Here is a 21,740-nt window from a genome sequence, read left to right as displayed (position 1 = left end):
TGTGTTGACTTCCCTCCCCACCCCCAATAGGACCATAAACTCCAAATGTAGGCATGTCCATTACACAAAATTATCACTAACATAGGTCGAGGGATGGGGACTACCAGTGTGTTAAGAAAATAAATTAAAAATACTTCTCCACCAGGGAATGTACATTATTATTTTTATTGCCATAGTGCCTAGGAGCTCCAGGCATTGTCTATGATCCCATTGTGGTTGGTACTGCGCAAATAGAGAGCAAAATAATGGCACCAACACCAAAGAGCTTACAATCACATAGTGTATGCATGCCTATTACAATCCTAGGCAAATTTATGTTCTCCAGGCCAGAGAAAAGTAATTAGTAGAAGAACCTCTAATGCTTTAGCCAGGGCTTTCTGCACCCAGATGACAAGATTTCAGTCTTCTCCAAAGATATTTTAGGTATTGTGTAGTATATTTCAAGGTGCACATGCACACACAAAACCAAAAAACTATACACCATCAACACCCTCCATTTTAATGTAAAGGTTCAGAGTGCATATCAATAACTGAAGGATAAATAAAGATGTTATAGGTGTCCCAAAACCAGTATATGCATTTATATGCCCAGAAAATTCAGAGTTAAGGTTACACTTAATTTCACACATTATGATAAGAAATTACTAATTAAGAGAACCAAGCAACCTTAACTCTGTCCTGTAGTGATATTCTGCAATAACACCCCAATTATCATTAAGGCATTTTATGGCATGTTGTCCCAGCTTAGACTTATAAAAAGATATTTTTAATATTTTTCTCCTCAAGGTGTCATGAGTGAAATGCATGTTCTACATTTTGTACAGATGTAGCAAGTGCCTCTGAGTGTGCTTACTGCAAGTCCCCATGGGTATAATACCTTAGGTGGGCATTATTATTACTCCTCCTCTTACGTGTTGCAGCTGCTAAAATCAGGATCATGCTGTCAAACCTTGCAAAATCTTCCAGTTTTCCACTTTAAATAGTTGTTATAAATAGTCACTTTTAATTTCAACATTATGTAGTTCAAACAAATCTGCCCTTTAAAACTCAGTGAAATGTAACAAGATCAGATTCCTTTCCTCCTGAAACCCCTCCCTCCTATTAAAAGTCCAGACATTCTTTTTGGTATTCACCCTAAGTTTTCCTTTTTTCTCTTTCATCCCATCGCTCCTTGGTACAGCCTCCGTGAACCAGCCAAAGGTTCCCTTGTCTCTTCTTGGAGTTTATACCTGGTAGACAGTTACCATATCCTCACATAAGATTAGCCAATTCACACACATGTTTAGCTCCTTTAGTCTTTCCTCAAGTCACTCCTTCCACACTCTCCTTCTGTGAATTCTCTTTAAATAGTTTAAATCTTTCTGGGACTTGTTGTGAAAGTCAGACATTTGGTTCATATTCTATGTCTGAAAATATTTCATTGGCATCCACACAATATTGGAAGCAGTTTGAATTCAATGTACAGAATCCATTCTGTTTTTGGTGGAAGGGTTTCAGGTACTTCATCAAATTCACATATTGGCATTTCAGACTTCCTGCTCTCCAACCATTTTGTAAATCCAGGAGTTTTCAATTACAGATCATTGAATGTACATGGCTATAATCCACATTGCATTTATTTTGCTACATACACAATGTAATTGGGACCTTTTAGAGAGTAGTAGTTGTTATGATGCCGGAGAGTGCTGTGTGTGGCTGAGGAAGTGTTTTCATCCAGACCAATACAAGAAAAGTCAATTGTTTTCTTGTGAAGTGGTGAAAATTAACACCTTTTGGGGTTTCTGGTTACTTTGAGTTAGCATGTACATTTACTCTATTGAATCAGCAAGGAAGATAATGCATAACACTCCTGTACATCATCCATGCTTTGTCAAGATAAGTTTGTCCCAGGAATATATTTTGCACATAATACTCAGAATCTCCAAAATCCTAACAAGAGGATAGTTTATTATTCTAATATTCTATAACTCTTCAGAAACTTTTTTTCTTCACTATGCAGTGCAAAGCCTGCATGCAGCTAAGATTCCTGGAATAACATCTTGGGGCTTATCTACAATAGATAATACATTTTGGTGTTGCAACACCTTTGCAGCACCTCAGTGTGCCTATAAAACACCCCATCTGCACTCAAAAATGCTTGCATTGGTGCACAGCTGTTCTTGCTACCATTGCAGTTGAAGTTGCTCTGAAAATAATATCCCCATTGCAATCTACCCTGGGTCACTCTGCTCTGTTGCAATGCCAGAGTGGACAGCAAGGCTTTATGTGTACTGTGCAGGAGTGAAAGTGAGCCGGTACAGGCCGGTACTCCGTACCATAAGAACCCGCCCGCCCCATACCCAGCCCACATTAAAGCACTGCTGTGGCAGCGCTTTAATGTCCTCGCCCCTTTTGCCTCCCCTGTCGGCAGCCCTGCCGGTAAGGTCCATACCGGCAGGGCCGCCAAAGGGGAGTGGGGGAGGGATGGGCAGCGACGTTAAAGCGGTATGGCCGCAAAGGGCCCTGCAGCGCTTTAATGTCCCTGCCCCATTGGTCCCCTCCTTCCCCGCAGCCTCCAACGGGCGGGGGGGGGGAGGGAGCGAGCAGTTGCCCTGGGGCCAGCAATTTAAAGGGGCCCGGGGCTCTGGGCCCCTTAAATCAACACGGGAGCCCTGGGCAGCACGGGCCAGGCGGCTTGGAAGGGCTGGTTGGGGGATGCTGACCCTGAACCTCACCCCTTCCGCCTGAGGCCCAGCCCCTTCTGGGGGCAGGAGCGCCTCCCCCCCCCCCCCGCCTGTACCAGTAAGTGTCCTAACTTACTTTCACCCCTGGTACTGTGCTTAATTTTGTGCAACTGTTAAAATTTAAATAGATAAAAATTGAAGAAATTTTTTTAAAATAAACATTGATAGTACCAGTTGAAACTATTAAAAAAAAAATCTAATTCTCCCAAAACTACAAATATCTCTTCATGAGGGTTCATTATGGTATGTTCTAGTATATGGTTCTGTCACTGGATCTGTCTCTGTTGGTGTGTAACCCTCTTCTGAAGTTTGAGGGATGTCTGTACACTGTTTGAGGTTGGATGGGGGTGGGGGATCTGTTTCTCTTAAGACTCAGACCCTGATTTGTGTCTAGAAATAGTGTGATAGATGAATGACTAACATTTTTATAACTGGCACCAAATCCATATCAAATTATTAAAGAGATTGTTTCCTGAGCTTTTGGCCAACTAAGTACAGTCGGTTTGATTTAGTAATTGGAAATGTCTGGGAAGTTACCTTAAAGTCAATGGAATTCATATGTCACGTTAGAGGGAAGGGGAGGGGGAAAACGGCTTGCAACATCTGATCATCTCATCAGTTCCAAGTAACAGTTTTAGCACTAAAAATTGAATTGTGGTGGTGATTCAAAGGTCATCATTCTGCCGCTTGTCAAGTTGAATTGAATTTATTTTTTTCCACAATAAAATGATTTAGATGCACAGCTTTGTTATTGTTTGAAGGTAACTGCTAGTACTATATTTTAAAGATGAAAAGCGACTAAAATAAAATTTCCAGTTCAAAACTTCAACTACCTAAAGTCAGGTTGTTACACTGACAAATATGTCAGGAATGTATCCAAAAAAGAGAGTGAGAACTGTGTTTTTCTCTGACAGTATGTTTAATATTAGTGTGTAAATTTGAATATCTGTCATTTATCTGCACACACAAATGTCCTAGAAGATATTTTAAAGCATTTTAATGCGTCTTAAATTCTCTTTTGTCTTTTCACACAAGATGCTTTGTCTGAATTTTGCTGCATTAATATTAAACACAGCCATAATTTGAACAAGAAATTCACTTTTTACTTATATGTTGGTTTAATTGCATCCAGGCTTTGGAAACAGTGGAAGTCTCAGTCTTCTGGAAACCTCATTCAAGGGAGATCCTGTGAATTCATTTACAAATGCCATTAAAATTGTTTTCCAAAAAATGATGCTTTTTGAACATTTGGTAACTATTCATCGTCGCTCAAAATAATACAATAAAATACACATTCTGTCATACAGCACCTTCTGCTGGAATGTCTGTTTTGGTGAGAGCAGACTATGGTATCAACAAGTCTACTCAGGGGAAGAATCTACTTTTTTCTGACATTTTAAGAAGGTTTGCCCAATACCACAAGCTTAAGGTGATTTTCTTTTCTAAGGCTGTGTGGACAGGTTCAGAAGTAATTAGAACAGGGCTGATCCTATGTTTTGAAGGTACTTCTGCGAAGTAAGGTATGCGGTGTGCCATCCAGCTTCCTCAATTGTGCACATTCATTACCCACCCTCCACCCCTGCCGCCACTGACTGCCAAGCAAGCATTGGGTTGTACATAAGCGAGACAGCAGGCAAAGAGCACAAAAAGAGTGCAGATGAGACCTGGCAGGGAAAGAACGCTGCCTTGGCACCCTGTTGTGCTGGGCCACAGATGGGTGGAGAAGGAACAGAAACAGTGAACCGGGCTGCGGGGTGAGAGAGAGTTTGGGGAGAGGGTGGCTGGAGGGTGCTGAGAGAGCAGGCAGTATATGTGGAGCTCTATTACTGAAGCTGTCAGCTGTTCATTAGCAGGGGGTCAGAGCGATGCAAATACTTAAGGAGCATGGACCTAAGGTCATAGCTAGGTAAGGGTATTTCCTGGGACAGAGCTGAAGGATAATTTGGTTCAAGGGTGTCATAGACAGCCTGCTCATTCAGAAGAGCTGAAAACTGAAGGCTGGCTCTAGATGTACTGTGATGAGAAAAGCAGTTGAATAGGCATTTTCTATGTGGAATATGAGGGCAAAGTTCATAGATAACACTGCAAAGGACAAATAATTAGAGCAAACCTGCAGTGCTCTGTTTCGGCTTTGTCAGGTACTGAGACAGTGTGCTATGTGCTTATGCAGTAATAATGTCTAGGAGAGAAAGCCACAACCGTATGTGAAGAGAGACACTCTTGTGTACTGAACTTTCTTTGACTTTCCTTTGAGCAACACGTACAGTAATGCTGTTTTTCCACAAACATCTACCTTACAGTTATGGGAAAGCTAATCCCAAATTCCTTGTATTATTTAAGGCGAGGAAAGGAGCTGGGCACACTATATGAACAGTAGTTCTGTCATTACTATGCTTGCAGGGAAGTGATTGATTTATAGGGAGAAGAAGCCAAGGAAATATCCCCCAACTCTCTCCTGCCAACTGTCTGTGTCTCTGACTTTAAACTTGCAATAACTTCCCAGCCAAGGAATGCATTTTTCTCCTCTTCTATTTGTCTGTGGTTTGCATTATCATTTGCTGAAGATAGTAAAGCATGCTAATTACCTTGGACTTAATAACTGATTTTTCAGTTTGCTGGCAGTTGTGGGGGGTGGGGGAGAGAGGGAGGGGCGGAGTTTGACCTGAACCAAAATTACAAAGAAAAAAAAATGACAAACTGAAAAAGCCTTACACAAAATCATCCCTTGCCAAATTTTGAGTCCCCCCTCCAAAACCAAGTGGCATTCAAGCTTCGCTAAGAATTTTTTTAAACATTGGCAAAAAAACCCCATATTTTTGACTTGCCTCATTCCTCAGCCTGACCAATTAATCTGGTAAAGTGATAAGCAACTAAAACCAGGGTCTTTAGGGTTACCATATTTCAGCAAGCAAAAAAGAGGATGGGAGGAGCCCCGCCCTAGCCCCGCCCCTGCCCCACCCACTTCCCACCCCCCTCAGAACCTCCAACCCTCCCCCCCCGCTCCTTGTCCCCTGACTGCCCTCTCCTGGGACCCCTGCCCCTAACTGCCCCCCAGGACTTTACCCCCTACCTAAGCCTCCCTGTTACTTATCCCCTAACTGCCCCCTCCTAAGACCCCCCCCAAATGCCCCCCAGGACCCTACCCCCTACCTGTACCCTGACTGCCCAAAACCTTATCCACACCCCCAGAAAGCCCCCCCCGAACTCCCGACCCCCCCGTCTCTTGACTGCCCCCTCCAGAACCTCCCTGCCCCTTCTCCTGCCCCCTGGCTCCCTTGTTGTTGGCCTTTCTTCACCTAACGTCTTGGTGAACTTGCTCAGGAACTGCCTGAGCCGCTGGGCAGCAGCGGGGGAGGAGCTCCAGACTGCCGGAGCCGATCTGCGATGCAGGGAGGGAGGGAGGGAGTGAGCTCTGCTGCAGGGGAGGCGGAGGGACTCTCTCTCGCTGTCGGAGCCCCATGTAAGTGGCACCATCCGGCTGCCCTGTTAGCCGCGCGTGCTCTGCATGGGGGGAAGGGGGGGGAAGTCCGGACATTAACAAATTCCCCCCGGACGCTATTTTTAGTTCAAAAATCCGGACATGTCCGGGGGAATCCGGACGAATGGTAACCCTAGGGTCTTATAATGGAAAGTGTCGGGTGACCATAAAAATAATAGGTCGTGCTACTGGTCCTGCCTATATTAATAACAAAGCACTTATAACACAGTGATAAACAGAAATATTAGATTGGAACATCTTTTTATTTTAAGTATGAACCAGGGGGGTGAATACAACGTGTTGGCAAAACACTAATAGTAAGATCTTATTGCATCAGCAGATATTCAAGGTCTTGACTTTTGATGAAAGCAAGAACCCGCAACGTGAGAAATGGCATAGTACCCATAAAAGCAACTGAAAGGTTTAGCATCGGTAACTCTTTGACATGCTGATTGAGGAGCATAGTGCTGAGGAGAAGCCTAGAGGAAGCTGTATTTATTGTGTATTAAAATGTGTTCTAAAGAAAGTTGCTTTTTGTCTGGTTTTTGTCTAGTTCCTTATTTGTATTAAGGAATAACGGGTTAGAACAAAGTAGATACTCAAAGCAGATTTGCACACAATGCCCACTAGAAATACTAAATTTCCGTTTGTACTTTGTAGAAAACTGTAAGCATTTTGCTTTGAAATGATTCTGTTAATATACCTGTGAATTTTAGCTGGTGGTTTTCCTTCATTTGCATTGCTGGGGACATGAAAACGGGATTGTTGTGGTCAGTTCATCTGCTCCTGCTGCTTGGTCCTCACTTGAAGTCGCGATCCTCCATTAGTATCATCAGGACTGTTTGCTGTGATTAGGATTATTACTTCAAATGTGAAATAAGCAGCAGGAGTAAATGAGCAAACACAAGGCTCCTATCCTGCTACTGGATCTATGTAGACAGAGCCCTGAGTCTGTGCAGAGCCCAGTTGACTTAAACAGAGCTCCATACACATAGATATATGTTTAATCAATGGGACTCCACATAGGTGCACAATCCCAGTGATAGGATCATGGCCATAGGCTTTATACTTATGCTAGTGACCATAAATGGAAAATGAGAAATGAAAGGTAAAACCAGAAAGTGAAAATGTACATCTAAACCTGCATTTAGGTATCCCCTAATGACCCAGCAAAAATCAGTTGCCTAGTAGAGACGGTCTTTTAAAACCAAATCAAATATCACTGGCAGTCTTAGTGCAGATTTAATTGTCAGCATAATTTTCTACAAACGGAATGTGCCAAACACATCATCTCTGCTTTAAGTTTATTGACTTCAGTGGAGTTTCACCAAGTATTACTTTGGTTTAGTGTCTTTCAAAATTGGCATTGATACCTTTTAAAAAACAATATTGGAGTTGACAATACTTTTTCTAGTATAAAGAAAACACTTTTTAGTTAATAAAAACTCTGCTTGTGAAAGCATTTTGATTTGTTTTTATCTCTTGTATTAGGGCAACTATGCTGTGGCACATTTTTTGGTGATGACTATAAATATATGCCATAATTTTTTGTGTGTTTTTGAACAGTAAAGCCAAATGAGACACTGAAGAACCAGCTAATCTGAAGGGTTTCATGTTTAGACATTTTTAAGACTTTTTGCCAGGTTTTCTCTAATAGAAATAATTCTCATTGGTTTCTCATTAAATGAGACAACAGCATGCTGTTTAAATGCCTCAGGCATGACACACGGTTTCTATAAATGTGGTTTAGTGAAAGGATTTTTGAATTTGGATGCATATTTATATAAAAATGTGAATGGGAGCAGCCAGGGTACAAAGGTAGCTAAGAATTTGCAGTAAATTTGCTAAGATCAGCCAAAGAAGATCCCTTGGACAGCCCAATCTGAATGCTTAATGGCATGTCCGTCTCACAGTGAAATGGACACTGATGACAACTTGGGAAAATAAAATTTGAAGACTTTTTTTTCTTTAAATTCATTTCTTCTGGAGTGAGGTGATAGACATCTGGCCGTCTGATGGATCAAGGGTTTGGAAAGACAAGCAAAAGTGTAAATCAATGTAGTTCTGTATTCTGTGGAGCTATTCCTATTTACACCAACTGAGGAGATGTTCTCACATGTTTAGTTTTTGTTTTCATTTTCTTATTGTTAAAAATCGGTAACGTAGAAGCTGGGTGTTTTTCAAGTGGGTTTTTATTTTCCTGGAATAAATATCTGTGACTGTGAAATTTTAGTAATAGACAGCAGTGGAAGCAGGAGTCCTTCTTAAAACTGTGGACTAGGTGCAGTGGAGGCACTTGTATTGTTAGTTTTCCCACACCAGTTCTCTTGTGGACCTATTCAATACTGAAATGCCAAGTATGCTAAATTATACACAATGGAGTGATATGGACTGTTTATCTCTGACTGAATGGAGTCACTAAATTTTATGCAAGATTTGAGGCTGTACTTGAATCCTTCCGCTGGCAGTGGAAAATGTGAGATGAGATGTCCCCCCCCCCAGTCATTTAAACAGCTCTCTGCTTAGCAGATTTGCACAGTCCGAATAAAATACAATAATGATAAAAGCTAGACAAGAATTTTTCATTTTTCAAGTGCTTTATTAACTGAGATTCCTTGACATTGGAAGAGCCGTGATTTAAATTGGAAAGTGTTATTGTGGGAAAACAACTGGCTAGAGCAATAACAGATATACTTGCTGCATTGTCCCTGTTTCTGACGCATTGCAAAGTTAATAAAGATTAGATTCAAGTAACACTTCAAAAGCTTTGGAAGTGAATTCAGAGAACTCTTCAGTGCTGCAAAGCTGAAATCAATAGTAGAACAAAAGGTTTAAGGTTCGAGCTGCACTCTTAAAAAGCTGGAGACAAACTCCAATCTGGAGATAGGCATTGTGTTCATACATCCAAAAGGCATATTCTGTTAATTGCATTTTAGCTGCAAGGAATGCAGAAAACTTAATGCAGAAAACTTAATGCAGTTGACAGATGGAGAAAGGAAGAAAGGTTAACGACACAGGCTTGGTAAAGGAGTTACCTGGTAAAACTGAACATATTCAATCAGCAGAGCTAGATGAGATGCACACTAGGGTTTTAGATGTATTGGCAAAGGAAATTGCTGAACCTCTAGAAATATGTTTCAATAAAGTATAAGAATTTGGAGAGGTACCAGATGCCTTGAAAGGTAAATGTTATATGTACCAGTATCTTTAAAAAGGAAAGCCCAGGAAATTGCTGATCAATTAGTTTGACTTCCATACCATATAAAATATTCCAACATAAATTAAGAGAGCAGGATTGTGAATACTTGGGAGAAAAGACAAATAGCAGGGGATTCATATAAATTAGATGATGCTGTCAGACTGTCTGGAGTGGCTCACAACTGAGAGTACCAGCCTCAGGGCAGACTGTTACAAACCAGTGCACAAGCCCCAACTAGTTGTGTGTTTTATACTTAGATTTCACCAACCAAGTATCAAGTGTGAACTCCTCAAGCATTATAACAGTGTTAAAATGGAGTCACAGACAGTCCCCTCGTCTGTCTTGCCACCCAGGCAATCCTGTCTTTGTGATAGATGATCCTTTACACCAAAAGTCACAACAATATTCAGGTTACTCCCAGTCCCAAAGGACCAGTCACTTACCCCAGGTCAATTGTACCTCAGATCTTGCATCAAAGACAACACTTGTAGCCAATCCTGTAATAAACTAAAGATTTATTAACTAGGAAAAAGAACTGAGAGGTATTTACAAGGTTAAAACAGGTAAACATACACTCACAAATGAATTTGTCTTAAGTATCAAAAAGAAATAGAAGTTGCTATAACGTGCAAACTCTGTATGTCTATAAGCTCAAATGTAGTGCCCACTCAGAAAATATGGCTCATGAGATATTGTATGTGAATCAGAGTCCTGGCAGTATATAAGAGCAAAACTTAAAACCCACTACTGTTGAATACTTATGATTTACTGGGGTACTGCCTAGCAATTACACCAGGCCAGTGTTCGATTGTGCTAGGCATTGCACAAACGTATAATAAATGGCAGTTTCTGCCCCAAAGAGCATAAATATTTGAAGAAATTCGAAAGGCCCATCTCCAGAATGGTATAACTATTGGGAATTCAACGTACAAAGGCAGCCTGTAGGAGTTTCATTTTTTTGCATTCTGGGAAAAATGGAGATTGAGAGCTATTACATTATACCGTACGAATCTCTTCAAAGAAACACTGTCAAGAAAAGATTATTCAAGTTATCTGAAAGTGGTTTTAAAAAGGGAGAAAAAATGGCCTACAGCTAAAATTGGAAAGAATTAGACTAGATAACTTGATAAGGTACAGTAACAGTTCTTTTCCATCTACCATGAAGTTCAGATTGTACCTTAGGAAAATGGCTAGAACAGGGAGAGGTTAGGCACGGCAATAGACTGTTGAAAGACATAGTGGAAACACTGTCAGTAGTGCTCAAATGGGAATTATATATGGAAATGCCTGGCATGACATTGAGTTGATTGAAGTGAAAAGTTCTAATTATTTATGTTTGCCCTGTCAGTGACTTTATGATTTGCAGAAGGACAAGACTGAATGAGAGAGAGGCTGATGATGTGTGAGCATGTTAAAAGTTTATTATATGTATTTGGAAAGCATGCTAAGCATGCCAGAGTTTCAACATGTGTAGAAGGCATGTAGCTAAAATGTTAATTCCTATCTTTCTCTTTTCAAATTTTTTCTTGTCTGTCATTGACTAAAATAGAGCTAGTAGATCATGGGTATTTTATGTGTGGATAAAATGTATTTAAATACATTTAATAAATTGAGTAGATTTTATTTGGAAACTGTTCTTTAAGTGAATCGAAAGGAAATTAAAAGCTTTCATGTGAAGTCAGGACCAGGTTGAGGAATCTAGTGTATTAAATATACTTTGAAAAGCAATAACTATACTGTGAAAAGTATGCTCTCTATTTAAAAAAAAAACATAAGGGCAAACATTTGCTTATTCAAGGACCCAGTTATTGTCATTTGTGTTGTTTACTGGAGAAATATAGAAACCCTTTTTAAACTGTTAAGACATAGCTAGTGAGTGTAAATAGGCAAAGTTCATCTTTTTAAATGATTGTGGAAGAACATAAGTATTCATGAAAGCGAAGAATGAATACAGGAATTTAGTACTTCACATAAAGTCTAATCCAAAGCCCATTGAGTTAAATGGAAAGACTCTGATGGCTTTGAATAAGACTCATAGTGAGGAGGGATTGTCCAGTGGTTAGAGCACCAGTCTGAGAGACTGGGGTTCAATGCCTGCTCTATCACAAACAGCCTGTGAGACCTTGAGCAAGTCGCTTAGTTCCCCATCTGTAAAAAGGGGATAATAGCACTTCCTTATGTCACAGGGGTGTTTTATCAGAGTGTGAGGTGCTCAGGTACTACAGTGATGGTGTTCATATAAGCAGGGCCGGCTCTACTATTTTTGCCGCCCCAAACAAACAAACAAACAAACAAACAAACAAAAAAAGCCGCTTGGACTGTGCCGCCCCTTAGCATGTGCCGCCCCAGGCACGTGCGTCCTCCGCTGGTGCCTGGAGCCGGCCCTGCATATAAGTATCTAAAATAGCTTATCAGTGCCCGCCTTCCTGCACTATCCTCCCCTAGCTCTGCATCAGTGCAACTCAGTATGGGTCTGAAATATAGCCTCTTAATGAGCCTTCCCTGAGTAGGTACTTTCAGGTGTTCTGAATTTTGGTGGAAGTATGGTGATTTTGTGATATGGACACAAGCCTATCCAGGAAACATGAATTAGACCACCAAGGTTGCTTTCTTTTGTGACACAGAATAGGCTTGAAACCAGCTATTTAGCTATCAAGAAATTGAAGTCTCTTTGCATTACCTGCTGCCTCAAACTGTACTCAAACTCTCGCTTCAAAGAACATCATTCCTTAATTATTTTGTGTGGCTAACCATAACCAGGCCTAGAAAAGTACTGCAGCAGACACGTAGATGCAACCTCAGTGCTTTAGGCAGGGTTGTGATTTAGTCAATTCAGGTGCTTATTCCTTCTAAACATGCCAAGATACAGCACTACTCAGCTGGTAATTTTCACTTCTTGCCAACCCATTGTTCATGGTTTACTATCTATGGTCATGGTCTGTAACTAGAGTTGATCAAAAATTTTCAAAGTTTTTTTCCATTTAATAATGGCCCTTTTATAACTCTTTTTGCAAGAAGTTGGAACATTGTCAATTATTTTGCTTTACATCACATATTTTAATCAAAACGTTTTCTGAAAATATAGAATAACATTTACAACAAAAAATGTCAGTTACCATAAACCTGTTTTTGTAAACAAAAACAAAAAAGAAAAACGTTTTAAATTAAAAAAATAAATAATGCAAAACTAAACATTACAAAGGGTTTGTTTCAAACCTTCTAAACAAAACCAACTTAATGAAATTAGTTTATTTTTCAACCATCTGTATCACTGAATTCTGATGCATGCTAGGCAGAAGAAATGCTGTTACATAATATTTACTTTATAGTATATAATTACATTGCTGTGCATGTGCTTTGGACATACAAGAAGAAAAAGCTTGTGGCCTCAAGAACTTACAATGTAAGGGCCAAATTCTGCTCTCAGATACTGGCATGTGATTTCCATTGACTTCAGTGAGACTCATGCACATGCATTTTGGGGCAGAGTTTGGATTACAGTGGGTGATAATGTAAAGAGCTGGAGAGAGACTCATATAAACATAGGAAAGGAATTCTGCTTTTGATAGCACATTATTTTTTTTAAAGAAAGAAGATGCTGAATCATTGTTTCAGAAATTCCCTTTTGTTTTGGTGGTATGTTTCCTTTTAAGAATGGTCATGTGTCAGTAAGACTAGATAGGACTGTAGAAGAAATTAAATGGGCCATGAGACAAAGAAAGTCTAGATAGACTGTATGATTTCACTTTATTATGAAGCATTTACTTTCTGGAAATACATGGAAGACTTTTTTTGGCTATCACTTTTAGAAAATCCCTTCTAAACCATTTTCATGAAAGGTTAGGAGCTCACTGTAACAAAGGTTTCAAAGCTGAGGTGAATTTTTCCCCATTTATTTATTTATATACACTGAAAGTATCAGGATGGATTTGATTTAAATCACTAGTCAGGAAGACTCAATTTAATCATGGATTTCTTACATAAAAGTGCATTCTTGTTGGTTGTTACCAACCTGAAGATCCTGCATGTTCAGACATGTTCCTTTCATTATCTTTGACGCAGCTTCCTCCGGAGAAGGACACTTCTCATGATGTTGTTTCATTTGGGCAACCAGGCCTTACATTTCTTTGTTGCACTGTTTGCATTTTGCACGCATGCCTGTCTTACCCACAGGTAGAGGAACTTCATTAAAATATTCCCAAACTGGGTCTCTTTTACGGCCTGCTGCCATTATAGGTTTTCCCTTTTAGTGAGAGAATGGTATGGTAGATCTCAAATCAATGAAGGCTGCACTCAGAAAGACCTCAAGACTTCTGGAATATGCTGTTCAAACAGTTCCACTTTTGTTTCTACTGCCTGTCCCTCCCTTCTCACATTTATCTCGAGACTTCTTCTCCTTGTCCAGATCTATTCCGACCCCAACAAGTGATTGAACTTTTTGAAACTTGGCACTTTTAGAGAGAGGTAAGGGATTGACTCTGTGTACACAAATTTTCAGAGGGACAATAGGGTTGAGGTCTGTTATTTCTCACCTCTATATATTATTTATTTATTTAAATACATTTTTGCTGTTAACAAGCATATGTCTGGAGACACAAATCCACAGTTTGAGAACTGCAAAACTAAGCATCTCTGATGGTATCTTCTAGGCTGAGCACTGATCTCATTGGGTAGATAGAAAGATTAACCTAAATAATCTATATAGAAGCCCCTGGAACACCATAAGATGGGGTCACTAATCCATGAACTATTGGAATTCATTTTCAAAACTTTTCTTAAACATTTCCTGAATATATTGTCTCATACTATGGAATTAGAATTTATAATCCATATTCCATTATGAGATATCTTTAAGCTATAATGTATCTTATTAAAACTATCTTTAGATAGGTTTTTTCCTTAAAACTCTGATTTAAATAAAAAAATCAAATTTAAAGAAAAAAATCATTGATTTTATCTACCCTGGAAAGTATTCATCAGTGAACCGTACTTGAGTCTGGGAAATCCAGTGGGATGTAGGACTAGGAAAAAGATTTTGCCAGTGACTGTAGGTTAGACAAACGAAACAGTGCCAAAATCTTAGTGAATGGTTTAATTGCTTTTAGAGGTGATTTCAGAGTTAGAACAACCCCTTTGTGCATTTCCAAAAGTGAATTATCCTAGTGCAGCTTTGGAACAGTTTTGCTAATTGCGGGCATGTGTCCAGTTTGGGAAAGTGATAGTAATTTTCTGGTATTTAGCCAAAAGCTATTTAAACTGATTAAGATTTCAAGAAAAATTTAAAACCCCTGTTTCAAATATTTTTGAAAGGTGAGGAATAAATGAGGAGATTTAGTTTTTAAATGTTATATGTGGTAACTGCTCCCCATTGATGCTGATTTTGAGGCAACACTAACAATATGTGACATATATAATAAAGTGCATAACAATCCTAGATCTCAAAGTGCTTTCCTGAACTAAGTAACCTTTAATATTAATATCGTGCAGATGAGGAAATTGAGGCAGAAATAGGGTAAAACATTCAGAAGTGTCTGTTGATTTTGGATGCTCTATTTGAGACAGCTGCAGGGGTTCCGTGCTTCTGGAAATCAGGCCTTAGTTACCCAAATTTGGGCAACAAAAATTGGTGACTTGTTTTGAAATTTTTGCCCTTACACTCTCTGAGCCTCAGTTTCTGTAGTGCTGCTGTCCTTTCCACCACTTGCTGGCTGGACAAAAACACTGAGAGTTATAGTCTCATGTTAAAGGGGTTGTGGTTCTTAACTGGAGCTTAGTGGTACTCTAGCTAAGTAGTTAAAATCCTGTATATTGAGTTGTAAATTTTATCCTTGCACTAAGGTTCAGGACTATAAGTGGCAGGTTATCATCCTGTTTCCTCTGTTTCTCACTGATGGGCAAGCACTGTTTGCTGAAAAGGCATCTGTTACGAATCTATCAGGTTGAGGCAGTGAAATTTTTGAAAATCTACCTTTATAGAAAATATTTAACACTTTAAGCTAGCTAGCCTGATAGTTGAGTAAAATAATTTGTCGCTGGCTTGACACTTTCTTTCTCTTCCAGTGTATTATGAAACGGAGGTGACTAAAAACTTACACAATTATGGGTTCTAGTTTTTGTTTTCCTTCAACATGTTAGATAGTTAAACGTTCTACCAATATGAGATTGATTTATCTAGTTAATTTCTATGGGCCCTATCACAGTTGTACCTGAAATCTTAACTTAGTAGGTGTAAATAAGTATTGCTTCACATGAGCTCTGGTCCTAAATGTGTGTCTTCACAATTGGAGCTGGTTCAGAGTGTGTGTGTGTGTTCTACAAAAGCTTTCTCAAAAATGTCACCCTATTTTTTCTTACATATTTCTGACCAGCTCTGTTGCTGAACAAAATACAAGATATAAGTTTTGCAAAAAAAATGCTTGAAATTCTGGATCTGTTTTTTAAATCAAAAGTTGCGATTTTGATAAAAATTTCATTTTGAAAATTGTCCCCAATCCCTACTCATAGCATCCGTATTTGGTAAGGAGTTACTATTATCCCAATCAGGGATATGTTTTTTGCTGCCCCAAGCAGGCAGTCAGGCGGCCTTCGGCGGCATGCCTGCGGGTGGTCCGCGGACATGCGGATTCTGCAGCGTTTCTGCGAGTGATCTGCCGGTCCCGCGCCTTTGGTGTACCCACCACCAAATTGCTGCCGAAACCGCGGGACCGGCGGACCTCCCGCAGGCACGCCACCGAAGGTCGCCTGACTGCTTCCCTCCCAGCGACCTGCAGGCTGCCCCCCGGAGCTTGCTGCCCCAGGCTCGCGCTTGCTGCGCTGGTGTCTGGAGCCACCCCGAACCCAATAATAATGATAAATGGGGCATTTCAGTGCAAAGACACAAGGAGATTAAGTACCTTGCCCAAAGTCCCATGAGAAATCTGTGGCAGAGGTGGGACATGAACCCAGGTCTCCTGAGTCCCACTCCAAGACCATCCTTCCTCCTTGAACATGCTTTTAAAATATATTTAAAGCAACACATTTGCAATGAACCTATGCGTAGCATTATTGGAAGGATCAGTAAGCACAGGGCATCTATCATTAGCAGACACTCTGATATCATGGTGGGAGGTGGATTAAAAACTACTAGGTACATGAGAGTTGCTGGGGAATTTTGTAAGAACCTAAACGCTGCGGCAGGGGTGAATGTGATGTCTTCCTTGGAGTCTCTCCTTTTGAAACTCAGATGCTCATGCTGTTCTTAAAGCTTTTCTTGAGGCAATAATAAGGGTGTGTGATAAATGGGGGTTGGGAATGGGAAGCTTAAAAACTGATTGTAGCCTCTGATGAAAAAAAGGAATAAACCAAGGGAACTGATGGGGTTTTGTGGCGCCTGCAAAATCTTGCACTTGGTTTTGTAGCATCACAATTCATTTTTTTGTTTGCTTATATTTTTTGTAGTGACATACTGTAGCATACCGCAAAGGTTATAACTAGGCTTAAGAGGACACAGGGAGCTTACACAACTTTCAGTCCCTCCATCAGAGCACTCAAAAGATCTGTTTTTCAGGCAGGCTGCACAAAAATATTGCATGGGTCATGTTTTATATTATATTTATAATATATTCATATATAAATGGTTTATAACGGTTAAATGAGTCGTAAGTGTTATCAGACAATTATAGACCTAAGCAGTATGTATTATAGATTATTAGCACATCAGCAGAATGTGTTTATAAATGCTTGTGACCTTAATCTATATAAAGAAATAAATCTCCCCCCCCCAAAAAGGCAAAGAATCAGTTCAGACTTGTTGTCTTTTACCAACTCTTATGTACATATGATAGTTCACAATGATTCAAAAGAGACAGAATAGCAAATGGGCTTTTTGCTACCATCACACTGTAACTTTTAGAAGTAGCCAAGACCTCATTAAGGCAGTGCATTTCTCAGCTAGTGCAGGATTGTTTTGAACAATGTATTTTCCTAGCTTTGTCCTGTCCAACTTTTAATGACTCGAGCTGGGGTTTTCACCATTTCCTCTGGGTGACTCTTCCATAACTTTAAAATAGAAAATCCAGTGATATAAAATACAAAAAGAAGGACTACTTTTCGGCAACCCAACAGTGAATATTTTGATCTTTTTACTCATGTATGGTCTGCAGTTAGTAGGGACAGGGTGTACAGGAAATGATTTATGTGCCAGAAATACAGTACAGATAGGCAAGAGCATTAGCTCAAGACTTCAGAAGGAAGAACAAGCAAATACAAAACCTCAGACTGTCAGAAGACGTGTGCCAAAATAATAATAATTTAAAAAAATCAGTGACATTTAAAAAAACAATTTGTGACATGTGGATGTGGCTTTGGCACAATATATTGCTGTTGTCAGATGCTACCGGTGTGGTGCTCTGCTTTCTCCTATGTTGATATTACTCGGCTGCGTGCGTGTGTTCCCTCTGTGTGCGGTCCCAGCTCTGCAGATAGCTGACACAGCAAACCCGACGAGAACCCCCAATAACCACAGAGTCTAGTAAGGTACGAAGGCACCTCGGCCAGGTTTATTGTGACCCTGACACAATTGCAGTTCCCTGTAGGTTTCTTAGCCTAAGTCAGGGCATACTACGAGAAAGTGCCGCTCGGCAATGGACTCAGCTCAGTCAGTGGCGGGACTTTCCACTGCCCCCTCGGCTGGACAAAGATACCGCCTCAGGGATACATTCTTATACAGAGGTACAAACAAGTTATACATCACTCCTGACGTATTGAGATGCAACCCCTCTACGCAGCAAGGTACAACCCCTCTACGTAGTAAGGTACCGCCTCTCACCTTGTACATGTTGGTTCGATCAAAACAACTCTATCCATCATTTTACCCTTTTGCCCCTGTCATTGGGATGGGTCGGCCTGTTCCATGTTATCTGTGGAATGTTCCAGTATAGTGTATGTTCTGATATCTGGTGTCCAGTACCTTTTAGGTATGTCTCTTTTTGCAGCATCAGCCCTTTCCTTGCCAGCTTCTGTGAGCAAGGCCTGCCTCTGGCTCACGGCGTAACTTTGCTTTGTTAGCAAAGTCATGACGATTACTTTAGTTCAGGCCTTAGGCCTCACACCGGGCCTCTGATACCAAGGTTTATATCTCAGGGCCTCCTCTTACTACAATTGCCAGCTGGGAGAGACTTAGGCTTCAGTGCCTCCATCAGCCAAACAGATACATCTCTGTAGACAGAGGGTGGATAATGACCAGCCAGCTCCTATGTTGGACCTTTGGTACGCTGTCTTCCGCTATAAAGAAAACTGCTCCTTCACCTGACATAAATATATGAAAACCAACACATAATTTCAGCAATATCTCTCTTCTCACTGTTTTTTTCCAAAATAAAGTTGATACAGATGAATTAGTTAATCAATGGTACTTATTGCTTTTGTAAAATTCTGGGCCCATTCTTTTGAAATCTATCGCTTCTCAGTAGAGGAACTTGACATGCTGGTCTGGTTCTTTGTGTGACACCCCATAGTCTTTGTATGTACACACACATGCATTGTTGGTCTTGGACATTGTTGTTGTTTCAAGAATATTGCAGCTGGAACTAAGACACAAATTGAAATACCCAGTAATGGAAATAATAGAATTGTATGTAGATAGGAAGAAAAAATAAACAAACCGTAAGATGGAATGAGTTTTAAATATAAACTAGGAAATAACTGTGGCCAGCTTTTAACATTTCATGCAAGTGTTTGAGTTTCAACTGTGTTGAATCTAAGCCCAGTAAATAGAATAATTCAAAGCTATTGTGAAAGGGAAATGACTAAATTTGGTTTATTGTATTTCTCTTGAAATATCATTTGATTGGAAAAAATGACAGTTTAGTAACAAAGTTGCTTATTTTGGACAACTATTACCCCATTAACTCCACAAAGCTCACAAATGTTTTCTTTCCTTGGATACTTCAGATTTTAATGTTATTGTAAATAATCATTACAATTTTAGTTATGACCATGGCATGAATATACTCATTTGTTTCTTGTTCTTACATTTCTATGGTGCTCATCACTGTAATATCAACGTTGGGCCAGAGCTGGGTGAAATTCTTCTGACAAATAGCTTATTTGCCAAAAAATCCATTTTTTGGTCAACACAAAATTATTCACAGATTTGACACGAATTCGTTAAATAGTTTTAGCCCCAAATTTTGGGGGGACTTGGATGGCGTGTGGCGAACTAAACAGGGTTGTGTGGGTTTTTTTTTTTTTAATTCAGTAATTTTGTTTTTCGAATGTTGGATTCAGTTGGACCTGACTTTTTTTTTTTTTTTAAATTCAGAACTGCCTATTAACCAACCCCCCCCCCATCAATATTCACCCAGCTCAACGTGGGACCTGATCCTACCAAGCCATTACTCATGATCCCCTGTAGCAGGATCTCTTGCATGACTTTTGGTGAGCAAGTACATAAGTCACTGCAGTAGTGCTATTCCACAAGCTGCACAAAGTAGCTGAGGCAATTAGCATGCTTAGCCCCAATATGCTCACTGCCTGCTTCTGTCTATGGAATATGGGAAGGGCCAGGCAGTCCACATGGTGATTGCTCAGAGGCATATTCACTAGTGACTTTTGCTGGTGAGGTATCCCTCATGGCAAGACTTTTACTGGATAACAGGAGTTTTGACTGCACAGGACAGCTACAATTCCTCTACTATGTTGCAGAAAAGATGTCTCCTGTAATGTAGCTTTTTGGATCTGCGCTTGGGACATCTTTATTAGACTTTTTAAAGTAATTAATAAAGAAAGTGATAATGATCTCACTGGAAATCATAATATAACACCCCTGTTCTTTATTGCAATAGATGTGTCCTGAAAGCAGCAGAAATATCAGAGAGGTACAGTGTGCATCATACAACAACAAACCATTTATGGGTCGATTTTATGAGTGGGAACCTTTTGCAGAAGGTAAGAAGTCAAATCCATGTTATAGTTATTACATGTCCTGCATTTTGGAAAGGGAAACATCTTTAACCCAGGAAATATCAACAGGTTTTAACTGTCCTTAAACCCTGTTGACCTTCCTCTCTTCATCCACTCTAGGTATATGTGACTGATAAAATCCTAACACCAATATTTCCCAATTACCTCCTTAGTTAGTACAACCAGAGGGGACTGTTTTTAACTTCTGTATCTTCTCTTCTGCTTTCTTACATTTGGGGGCTATGCCCTCAACTGGTGTAAACAGAGTGTCGTGCCATTTAAGTAAATGGAGCTAAACAATTTTACATCAGATTAGCATCTTGCCCAGGGTTTTTACACATCCTACTCGAGATTCGTTGAATAGTCATAATGCATTCTCTTCCTATGGACATCCTCAGCAGTTGGGGTGGGCAATAGCAGAGGATAACTGTGATAGGAATTTGCCCAGCTGGGACTAGAACTGAACACCCTGGGATATAAAAGCATCAGCAGCTTACTAGTGGCTTGCCATTCCTAGTAGGAAGATGGTCCGGAGGTGAGGGGGGTTAGAACCCTTCTCTTCTAGAGACATTTTTGTTTTGAACTTTGAGGTTGAAATTATTTATTTATTCATCTTCATGTAAGCAATGGTTGGGTCCCCCCCTCAGGCAAGATCTGTGATATCGCTGTATAAATATTTATGGTGTATATAGAAATGTATTCTTCAAATATTTCTTTGTGGGCTGAGAGGAGGCTAGTTCATGTTATGCTTTATTAACTTTGTCAAAAAGGCAGTGAAGACATCAGCGGAACAAAGAGAACTCAAGCGCAGAGAAATATGTGCACTATCAGGGCAAGATCCTCCCTGCTGACTGCTGGGTAAAAGGGCTGGAGAGGCCTAAAAAGCCTTGTATCTGGCTGCAGGAGGATTTCTCAGGTTGCAGAGACTGTGGAGACCAGCAGGCTGCTTCTGAGGTACCGCTCATACGATCTGGTGTAGGTGGTGTCTCAGGGTTTGGACTGCACCACTATGGAGTTTCCAGACAGTGCTGTTGGCCCATTATGGTCTAGCTTCTGGAGCAGCTCCGGATTACAAGGGAGCAAAGGAGACTTAAAGTCATCACTGTCCCCCTTCCCACTGGGCTGTGATTTCTGTGCTGCACCTCTGAGTGTAGCAGAGACGGTCACCCTGAACTTTGAAAGTGAGGATGTTAAGAAGAGTTTGTTGATCCATCCATTTTCCTCTTTTAGTATTTCTGTTAAATCTTTACCTCAGGCCCCTCATTCTGGCTGTTCTCAGCTATAGAGAGCCCTGTATTATTCCTGTCACTTGGATTGTGGTAGCACTGCAAAACATGCAGCGAAGAGATGGACCCTGCCCTGAGAAACTCACAATCTAGGAAAGAGAATGTATCTGGAT

At 40.2% G+C, this 21,740-nt stretch overlaps 1 protein-coding gene across 1 annotated transcript in view; it reads left to right on the top strand.

Moving 5' to 3' along the window:
* The window catches only part of THSD4 (thrombospondin type 1 domain containing 4), a 644,254-nt gene that overhangs the window by 120,716 nt on the left and 501,798 nt on the right, over positions 1-21,740 (top strand). The window contains exon 6 of the mRNA XM_005284967.4: positions 20,224-20,326. Coding sequence (XP_005285024.2) covers positions 20,224-20,326 — 103 coding nt within the window. The remainder of the gene's footprint in view (positions 1-20,223; positions 20,327-21,740) is intronic.

This window comes from Chrysemys picta, chromosome 10 (genome assembly GCF_011386835.1).
Source record: "Chrysemys picta bellii isolate R12L10 chromosome 10, ASM1138683v2, whole genome shotgun sequence".
Taxonomy (NCBI): Eukaryota; Metazoa; Chordata; order Testudines; family Emydidae; genus Chrysemys; species Chrysemys picta.
Note: the sequence above shows the minus strand (reverse complement) of the source record. Positions and strands in the feature narration are given on the sequence as shown.